Source organism: Sinocyclocheilus anshuiensis, unplaced genomic scaffold, assembly GCF_001515605.1.
Source record: "Sinocyclocheilus anshuiensis isolate Anshui unplaced genomic scaffold, SAMN03320099.WGS_v1.1 scaffold343, whole genome shotgun sequence".
NCBI lineage: Eukaryota > Metazoa > Chordata > Actinopteri > Cypriniformes > Cyprinidae > Sinocyclocheilus > Sinocyclocheilus anshuiensis.
In genome coordinates this window covers 1,903,775-1,914,597 of record NW_015549598.1, presented here as the reverse complement: position 1 = coordinate 1,914,597, position 10,823 = coordinate 1,903,775, and the positions used below count along the sequence as shown (strand labels likewise).

The window sequence follows — 10,823 nt, the reverse complement described above, 5'->3', positions numbered from 1 at the left end:
GCAGCCGTCAGATTTAAGCAAAAAGATTACAAAAGACATTGGGAAAAAATGTGAATACTAAATAGCAATTGGCTTGATGTTGTAAGAGCAGCGACGCTTCACCACTAGAGAAACACAACACTGATTCACTCTTTCACATATGTGTAACACACTCAGACACACACCAGCTTCCCATTAGTGGCCTGATTAACTCATCACTTCAACTGTTTCAACCTACAGGTCATTGTGTTTGCAGAAGAATCCAGTTGATAACCGATTAAACACTATTTTGGTGGTTATTCAAGTGTATATACATCTAAAAAAAACATTTAGGTTTCATTAACACAATTTGTTAGTGCATTAAGATTGTGTTTCTGTGTTTAAGCAGAAAAGTGAGTGAATTCTTGGAGATCTTAACATTATGCATTTTTGTCAAACTAGAACAGTGTGGTAAAGAGCGCCACCTACAGGATTAGACAGCATTTGAGCGAAGCACAATGAAGGTTGTTGATTAAATTACATCGAACACAGACATAATTCGAGGTCCCTTTTGTAGACTGGCAGCCAAAGCACGATCCATTCCATAATAAATCACATGCATAATGTGACCTAGTGTGACAGCGGCAAACACTGCGATTGACCCACATTAATAAACACATTGTTCATTATTTCACATTTTCTGTGGGTTCAACCAACACTGCTCAAACAGCAATAAATGCCTTTACAAAAGCATGCCGTACAATCAGAATAGCTGTTTTACCATGATAGTCATCATCTTTAGACAAAAATAGTTATAACTTACAAAGCTCAGAAAATAGATAGAATCACCAGCATTCAGTATAAAATAAACAGAATGAAACAAAAAAAGTCACCAAAATGTATTATTGTGAAGTTCATGCAAATAGTTTCCACTGTTTCCACAAAGTTAACATTATGCAGCGGTAGTTTTACAAGATATCTATTTGTTGAGCAGTTTTATTTTCTGCAATACTAAACGCATAAGAAAGAAACACCAGTTTGTTGACATGCGGACTGCTGTTTGCGGCGGATGTTGTATTTGTCACCATTTACATAGAGTTTGAAACTCTCATTAAAGTGAACTACAAAAATAAGTCACATTTCAGATTAAAATTAAAGGAATAGTTCACCTATAAATGAAATTTTGTTGAAAATGGTCTCTTGCTCAGGCCATCCAAGATGTTGATGAGTTTCTTCATCAGAACAGATTTTGAGAAATTTGGCATTACATCACTTGCTCATCAATAGATCCTCTGCAGTGAATGGGTGCCGTCAGAATTAGAGTCCAAACAGCTGATAAAAACATCATAATAATCCACAAGTAATCCACACCTCTCCAGTTCAGCAACACGTTTGTAAGAAAGAAATCCATCAAGACATTTTAACTTTTAACTTTAAGCTATTGCTTCTGGCTAAAATGCGAGTCCATAATCCATAATGATGCTTCCTCCAGTGAAAAAGTCCATCCTCAGGACTCTATTTTTGCTGGAAACAAGGGTAGAAGTTAAAAACGTCTTGATGGATTTGTTAATTGATGGACTGGAGTGGTGTGGATTATTGTGATGTTTTTATCAGCTGTTTGGAGTCTCATTCTGACGGCACCCATTCACTGCAGAGGATCCATTGGTGAGCAAGTGATGGAATGCTACATTTCTCCAAATCTGTTACAATGAAGAAACTCATCTACATCTTGGATGACCTGAGGGTGAGTACATTTTCAGCAAATCTTCATTTTGGGGGAACTATTCCTTTAAAAGCAACATAAAACACAACAAGTAGCCTCAACAAAGGTTGTGTGACTTCAGAAATCTTTTGACAGGATGTCAAAAACGAACAGTACCAGTTGTCAGGAAGCCCCCTAAGTCAATCCACACAAGACTGTCTTCCAGTTCTGCTTGACAGACTACACTAACAAAAACATCCTTGCAAATCCGCCAAAAATTCTCACTCTGCATTATGGCTTTCAACACTTTAATATAGTGACTATGCTTTCACATTCAGGATATCAGTGCCATTGTATTGTAAAACCACACACGTGCACACACACACACACACACACACACACACACACACGTAAAAAAAAAAAAACTAAGAACAATACCGCCATAATTACACCACATAAATTATATATAAAAAGTTCCCGTGTGTACAGAACAAAAAAGAAAAACAAAGAATGATAACTGTAGGTGCCTGAGTCGAGGTGAATCACAACGTTCCTGTGACAAAGGTACAAACACGTTAAAATTCGCAGGTTTCTGATCACCGTGGGATCCAGAATGGCTATTTAAATCTTGAATACACTTGGCCAGTGAACAGCGGTAAATATCCTGCTGCTTTACAATAAAGGCCCTTAAAAACAACATACTGTACTCTCTCGAAACATCCTACTAGATCCCTCGAGACAAAGAAGACTAGCTTCAACAGACATTCCTAGTCTCACAGACCACCAAAACTCACATAAAACCAGATCAGCATTGATTGTCAATAAGAAGGACACATCAGCTGCTGGTCATCAAGGGCCAATACATGAGATCATGCTCTGATTTAGAGACAAAAAGCTCCTTTTGAAAAAAATCAACTTGGCAACCTGCAGATATACGAGGCGAATCTCAATGATGTGATGATGTCAGCTGCCTCCAAGAGATCTGATTGGTGACCTGATAATACAAACACTGATCACGGTGACAGAAAAACTGCTCGCCACGAGTTTTGAATCTTAAAACCATGTGAGTGCAGCTGCTTTTAGATAGACTTCAGATTATTTGAACACCAAAAAAATACTTAAAATCCATGCTTACAAAAAAGAGAGAAAAAATCAAATGTTTTGAAACAAAACATCAGTAATTTTACCATCAAATATACAATCTCAAGAACAACAGCAATACTTAGAATCCTGACGGAAGTAATAATCATATATAATCAATAGTAGTAACAATAACAATAAATACAATAATAATAATGATATTTTTATTAAAACATGATCTACTGTATTTGGGAGTACCTGGGCACAGGGGGCATAAGGCCAGTGAAGACGAGCGCAAAGGCAATCGTGCGGGTTATTATAACTCTAGACGGGAACCTGGAGTCTATGATTGCTCTCGATGATTAATATATGCAGTGCTGCTCTTGCGTCGGGAGTTAGTCTTGGCATAAAGACGTTCGGTCGGACGTTCGGGAGCGTGCTGGGTGGAGTCGGAGGTGAGGGGGGTTCTGGAGCAGCCCAGCAGGTAGAGAGATAACTGTTGGTTTGCATGCAGGGGAGGACGGCTGTGTCCAGCGTTGGAAGGCTGGAGGTTTCGGAGCGCTCCGACGCTGGACCTATCAGTCCTCCTTGTCACTCGCATCTAATGTATCTGTTGCAGGGCCACTCTGAAATACAAAAACACAGAAATGCTGTTTTTAATCAGCTCACACTGGAGTGAATGTTCTAAAAATATATAAAATATACATAGATTTAAAAATATATTAAAAAATAAACTAAAAGAACTATTTAAATATTATTTTATGTTTTTATTAATGCTTATTAATTATATTAACAATTATAATATAATTAATGGCTCGTTTCCACTGAGCGGTACGGTACAGTATAGTTCAGTACAGTACGATTCGGTACGGGTAACCCTGATCAGGCTTGCGTTTCCACTGCCAATAGTACCCTTCTTGATAGGCGTGGTGTATGCCGGAAAGTAGCGATCGACGATAAAGCGCAACAATAAGCAAAACTCTGCCTCTTTTTGTTAAATGTCAGTTTTAATGAACAATAATAGCCATTATAAAAGTATAAGTACAAAGTATAAGAGGCTTATATAAGAGAAAATAAAGACAAAAACAAACAGTTTAGTCAAACGTATGCTACAAAGTCAGCGCTGTACTACGTTAAAGTTAAAAATAAATATATAAAATTAAGGATAACTTTGTGCTCAGCCAAAACGATATGACCAGGAATAAATAATAGATTCATGAGACCACGAATGCCTGTTAAATATAGCCTACCCAAAATGAATTGTATCTCATGTTAAATGAGATACAATTTATGTATCAATGTATCTCATGGCAAATGTCGGAAGGACTAGCCCAGCTGAGGCTGCTCTCGGCGGATACATGAGCACTGAGCGCCCGCTGATCGCCTGGAGCTCCGAAATCGGCATAGCAAATTTTCAAATAGGCGCTATCTTTATAAATAAACCGCAGATTTGAGTTTTAAACAATTACATTCTCTCCTGAAAAACCCTTAAAACTACATTTCATGACACAACAACAGTAATATTTAGAAAATTACGCGGGTTTTTGGGCAATGAGTTTCACAAGTCCACAAGAACGCATATTGAGAAACGGCTATTGTCTGTGTGAAAATATAAAATACGCGGTTATATTTTTTTGTGTTTGCGCACTCTGATGTAAATAAGCCCAACACTCATGGACAGCAAAGCGGAACGAGTGAAAGACGCTTTATCCCCTTGTATCACATAAAAGTGACGATTCTAGTCAACCAATCAACGTTCTGCGGCGAGTTTAGCTCCACCCTTTTGGTACCCTTTGCTGTGCTAGGTACCCCAACGGAAGGGTACCAAAAAAGTGGTACGGTACGGTTCGCTATTTTGGTACCATTCACAACTTCCGTACTGTACAGTACCAAACCGTACCGCTCAGTGGAAACGAGCCATAATATGAATTTATTTGAATAATTTATTTTAAATTAATATAAATGACCTTAAACAAGGAATTTGTTGTATAAAAATATAATACTGTTCAAAAGTTTGAGGACAGTAATATTTTTGAAAGACTTTCTTTTTGAAAGTTTTTTATGCTCTTATGTGTTATTTGTTTGTTTGTTTGTTTTTTGTTTGTTTTTATTTAATTTAAAAGGGACAATACACATTAATTAACATGAGTAAACAAGTCTACTATGTAAATGTGCCAGATTTAGTCATTCAGGCTAATTTTCATCTGCAGTCCCTGGCAGGTTGATGGTAAGAACCATAATCCACAAATACACAAAGCAGAAACAAACATATTACAAAAACCAGAGTACAAAAAAAAGAAAAAAAAGAAACACTACTTCAAATTATGAAGACATATTTGATTATCCAATAACCACCCTTTTACCGATTCAGAAAAAGGAGCAAGAGATGTAATATTTCTTATTCTATGGGTATAGTATTCCAAGTATGTACTGCTCTATAAGAAAATACTGATTGCCCAAAAGTACTTCTTCTATATGGTATTATACAGTCCCCTCTAGTAGTGGCTCTAGTAAAAGAATTCAAATTTTTCCTGATAAATTTATTAAGTGGGAGCGGAGCCAAACCATGCAAAATTTTGAACACAAGTAAAATATCTGCAAATTTAATCATATTTTCCCAACTTAAAAACCCATATTTAGTTAAAATTTCACAATGATGATATGAATTAGACCTTTTATCCAATATTTTCAGTTATTTTAGTATAACTGAAATATTATTATAGTTTTTATTAATATTTTGAATTAATTTTTATTTTATATTTTCTGTTTTATTTGAATTTTAGTTAGTTTTGTTGTTTTTTGGTCTTTTTTTATATGTCTACATAATGTTTTTTTTCAGTTTTAGTTATTTTAATACATCAAGTTAAACTAAACGAAAATGAGAAATGTTGCCTTGACAATAAGCTGAGATAAAATAAGTTTATGTTTTTAATATTTGATTTTATTTCAGTTAATGTGTATTTTATTTTAGATCATGAAAATGTTTTTATGGTTTTCATTTCAGTTAACTATAATAACCCAGAATCCATCTTGACACCAACCAAAACTCTACTGTGAAACAGATTTGAATCCACACCAAAAGCTCTAGTGTGAAAACAAAAGTAAACAGTTGCAGAAAATGGACAACTCCAAAGCGTCACCTTCACTGGAGAGGGGCAGCCGGTGCACCAGAGCAGTGGAAATGAACGTTCTGCCATTTGGAGTCCCGACGGTGCCACACGCGGGTCTCCTCCGACTGGCTGCTGCGTGGCCGGCCCTGTCCATCCACAAACTGGGTGAGACGGATGTAGGCGATGCAGGCGGCCTCTTCTCCAATCAGGTGCACGTGAGGGTTCAGGATGGTGGTGTGGATGGGCTTGCTGTTCTTAGAAAGCACTGCGGAGAAACACAAACACATGGAGAAAGATCATGTGCATGGTGCTACAGATACTTCCTGTGATTTATATCACACATTAATGATTTAAACCATGGTAGTCTTTCTGCTTGAACACACTTACAGTTCTCAAAGTAGAATCTATGGAAGTCCATTCCCTCAACTAGGTTCCCCAAAGCCTCGGGTTCAAAGGAGGTCAGTCCAGGGTCACAGATTTTCCTGTTACAATGGTCCCATTGTGTATTATTATTCAGGTAGCTACTATAAACATGGACAGTTGAACTATTTTCATCTTACTCTAACTAAACTGTTTCTCCGCCATGACAGTAGAACTGACTGTAGAAGAAGACAGTTTACACTAATGGCTGCTATAGCATTCTTGTATTTGTACAATATGGTGTGTTTTGGGCCAAAGTGGTTTGTGTTTGCATGAAAGCATAAGGTAACATACGCATAGGCGTCAAAGTCCCCATTATTGATGGCTTCTATCAGCTGCTCCGTGATCTTAATGATTTCCTGTTTGCGTGCTGTAAGAGAAAGGTGAATACACACATATAGTTTATGCTAAGTAGTCCCACCTTAGTTTAATCTTTTTTTCCCCACTCAAAATTATGATTATTAAAAAAAAGTAAATACTTTTGACTTCAGATATTGGAATATTTTAATCTTTACATTAAAAGACGTGAATTAAAGACCCCATAAAATCAAAATGTGACTTTTGTGTCTCTTAGTGGCTTAAAATGGACCATAATAATAATAATTAAAAAATAAAATAAAAATGGACAATATCTCATAGCCTTTATTAATCTTAGTTAGGTGTCAGTAAGCCTTTTTTTTTAATAAATCTCTTATGCTGCATTTATTTGATAAAAAATACAGTAAAACTGTAACATTTGTGAAATATTACAATTTAAAATAACTGTTTTCTATTTTAATGCATTTTAAAATGTAATTTATTGCTGTGATCAAAGCTGAATTTTCTGCATCATTACTCCAGTCTTTACTGTCACATGATCCTTCAGAAATCATTCTAATATGCTGATTTGCTGCTCAAGAAACATTTCTGATTATCAATGTTGAAAAAAGTTGTGCTGCTTCATATATTTGTGGAAACATGATACATTTTTTTTCAGGATTCTTTGATGGATAGAAAGTTCAATGCATTTAATGCATCCTTGCTGAATAAAAGGACGAATTTCTTTTCAAATCTTACTGACCCCAAACTTTTTAGCGGTACAGCATGTTCCGCCCCAACTTCCTGTCTCTACAGGAAATACATCAGCACAGGAAAGACAATTGTGCATTCATAGATTCTTTAAAACTATAGACTGATAGAGCCAAAGCTAAGTGTTCCTCTTAGTTGTACATGACATGAACAGACAAATTTCAACCTAAACCAAGAGTTAACGCTCTGAAACACAGGCAGAGGTCAGAAAGGTCACGTCCTCCTGACTCCAGACCTGAGAGGCTGAGAGAGGTTTAACACACACCAGCTCTGCTGTGGACTTACCTAGTTTCTCAGTCATGATCTTCAGTCTAGACCCTCATCCATTCCTCCTCAATACTCTCTCTCTTCTGATGAAGTTTGCACGCTCACACATGCACAGATGCCCAAAAACACTCTGCCTTCATCTAATCGACATCTCCACCACTTTCCTCCTCATCTTCTTCTGTCTTTTCCTTGTTAACTGCATGGAGCTAGTTGAGCTATTCCTGGATCCTTAGATACGGCTTACTTCTCGTTTTCTCTCTCTCTCTCTCTCTCTCTCTCCCTCCCTTCACAGCTTCCTGCTCCACTTTAGAGGAGCTTAGTGGCCCCGACACGTCCTTCAGTTTCTCCTTGTCAATCTGACACCGCAGGCCTGATCTAAAGTCTCTGACTGTGGCTTCAGCTTTGATAAACGTCCCACTTCCTCTAAGCGGATATGTATGGAAGTGCATCACAGTTCTGTCACAAACCATACTCTGTAAATGTTATTTCAGATGCTTAAATGCTGCATTTTTATCAGGAAAACTGCCTCCTGCTACTTCCGAATGTCGTATGTTGGTTACAGGGTTGATAGGAATTCAGCTGCAGACTGTTCTTTTTCATTCTTACCATTAAAGGGGTCATGAACTGAGAAATAAAAAGTAGTTCCGCAGAAGTAGTTCAACGCCTGCTTCTACATCACTGCCTGTTAAGCTCCGCCCACCGATTCGCATATGTAGTAGGTAAATAACGCAAGAGGAAAATGCAGGTCTACACAGAAACCAAACGATTAAGATGGCTCTGAAGAAAACTAGACGCTGTGCAGTGCCAAGTTGTGCATTGCCTTCCTTCTGATCCCAACATTAGGAAAGAGTGGATGAACTTTATTTTGTAATGAATCAAGGCCTTTAAAGTCATTAAAGTGCAATGTGGACTTGACCTTATGCTAAAAGCACACACACTATATACTCACTCTGTACAGACACAGAGGGGGGCAGGGTTGGGGGGGAGGAGGTTTGGGGAGTGGGGACAGAAGTTCGAGAGGAAGGCGACTCCGTTTGAGGCTGCGGGACAGGTGCGCGCCCCACACTGCTCACCAGATCTGTGAACTGGGCTGAGTGGATTGGGAAAGGGAGGAATGCATTAACCCACCGTAAGAGACAGAGAGATGGACAACATGTGAAGAGATGAAAAGGCAGCAACATCAGACAAATAACAATATGCATGGGGCAGTCGTGTCTGATTGAACAGGATATGCATCAATAACAAGGGTCAAAGGTCAACACTTGGGCCAACAGACGGTACATGAACAGGGTCCTACATTAAAAGTGCATGTTTTACCTGTTAAACACCTAAGGACATGCGTAACAGTACATCATGTACATTCACTTTATAATTTTATCAGTGGCCTAGAAAAAGCCGTTTTAATAGACATGGAGGGGGTCGGCTCATGGGGCCTGACATATTAATATCATACAGCTTAATATATCCCATGACTAGCTGAATACTACTCATTATATCTTAATAACTCCCCTGTTATTGGAAACTTGGTAAACAGCATAATACATTGTCCAAATTGCAAAGTAAGCACTGTCGCTCACAGCTTAATAATTACTTTATTATTAAATTGATCCGTTTAATACTTTCATGAATTTAATATTACATTAATAAATGAATAGTTAATATGATTAAATATGAAACTAAATGATTATGCTAAATGATTAAGCTAATTTGTTAATTAATAATTAGCTAATTATTTGTTTAATTTAATAAACTGAATTATTAATTATTAAATCATTCAAATGAATATATATTACAAAGTAATTACTTTAATGACAAACGTAGGTTACACTTTATTTTAAGGTGTCCTTGTTACGGTGTAATTATGCATTTAAGTACTATGTACTATTTAAGTACTCCGGCAGCAGTTTTCTGTCGGGGATTTGTTGCGCCGCACTGCTCACGTCTGTAGACACGGTGTAACATTCGTTTTGCTTTGCTTCACAGAACTAATAGTTGCCTGGGTTGCGTACGTATATGTGGGGCGGAGCTATCAAAATAGGGGCAAGACCCTTTTGGGGTAGGGGCGTGTTTGTTTTGGTGATTTCAAATATCAACATTGGTTACCAGAAATCACTTACTCTGCCTTTAAGTAACTTAACATGTGCATGTACTTATGGTTAGGGTTAGGATTAGGGTTTGGCTTAGGGTTACTTGCATGTAATTATGCATAAATAACTGTGATTATAATAGTAAGTACATGTAACGTGTAACAAGGACACCTTAAAATAAAGTGTTACCCACACGTATTTCAGGACATTATTAACTTATTCAATTAAAGGCACAATATGTAAGATTTTTTTATTAAAATATCCAAAAACCACTAGAACAGTGTTATATATTTTGCTGACTTGTGTACTTACATTATCCCAAATGTTTCGAAGAATGTTTAAATCCAGAGAAATAAGCAATTTTAACTAGTGACACGGACCGTGTCCATAGTGTCATTGTGTCGCCTGCCAATGACGTCATAACCCCTCGATTTCCGGTTTTGTAGAAAACATGGAAACACCAAAGACGCTTTAATATGCTATGCATTTTATTAGACAGGTGACGACCGCACAGAGTAGCATTATAACAGAACTTTCAAATGTATCTAGTATGATAAAACAGCGCTGCTTACTTCCGCTGCTTTCCAGAAGGAGCGGAAGCGGTCGACTGTGGCATAATAAAAGCTCCGCTGCTTTCGAGCCGTGTGTTGCGCTCGTTCAGCGGCCTCGTTTTGCTTCGACGGCTTTTAGCCTCACCCTGCTTCATACTACGACGTTAATAAATCTTTAATACATTCGCTCATCCATGAACATGATTTCTGCCCGAGTCCCGTTGGATTGCTTCGGCTGTGGGGATGAAGACGACAACTCCCATGATTCCACACTCAGTCACGGCGTCATCTAACTATGCCTTTGTTTCTTTGTTTGTTTTGAATACGCGCCCTCTAGTGGCAAAAAATTACATATTGTGCCTTTAAGTTACTTCATTTAAAACTTACATTTAAAAATTAAATATTAAATTAGTAATAAAGTCAATTAAAATATATTATTAATATTATTATTGTTAAATTAAGTTGCTTTAACACTTTAAAATAAAAAATATATAAAATATAAAACTTTTACAAATTTTAAATAATTAAATTAAAACAGATCATTAATATTATTATTAATTATTCAATTACTGAAATAATT

General features: G+C 37.0%; 1 protein-coding gene across 18 annotated transcripts in view; it reads right to left on the bottom strand.

Moving 5' to 3' along the window:
• Window positions 1-2,272: 2,272 nt before the first annotated feature.
• Window positions 2,273-10,823, bottom strand: part of LOC107658643 (calcium/calmodulin-dependent protein kinase type II subunit beta) — a 67,742-nt gene continuing 59,191 nt past the window's right edge. For 15 of the 18 annotated variants that reach the window (XM_016447274.1, XM_016447278.1, XM_016447280.1 and 12 more), the window contains 4 exons: window positions 6,565-6,640; window positions 6,238-6,332; window positions 5,881-6,115; window positions 2,273-3,366 (listed from right to left, as the gene is read on the bottom strand). In XM_016447274.1, coding sequence (XP_016302760.1) covers window positions 5,883-6,115; window positions 6,238-6,332; window positions 6,565-6,640 — 404 coding nt within the window. In that variant the 3' untranslated portion in view covers window positions 2,273-3,366; window positions 5,881-5,882. Of the gene's footprint in view, window positions 3,367-5,880; window positions 6,116-6,237; window positions 6,333-6,564; window positions 6,641-8,554; window positions 8,696-10,823 lie in introns of all 18 variants that reach the window. The other 3 variants (XM_016447271.1, XM_016447272.1, XM_016447270.1) reach the window with 1 other exon arrangement.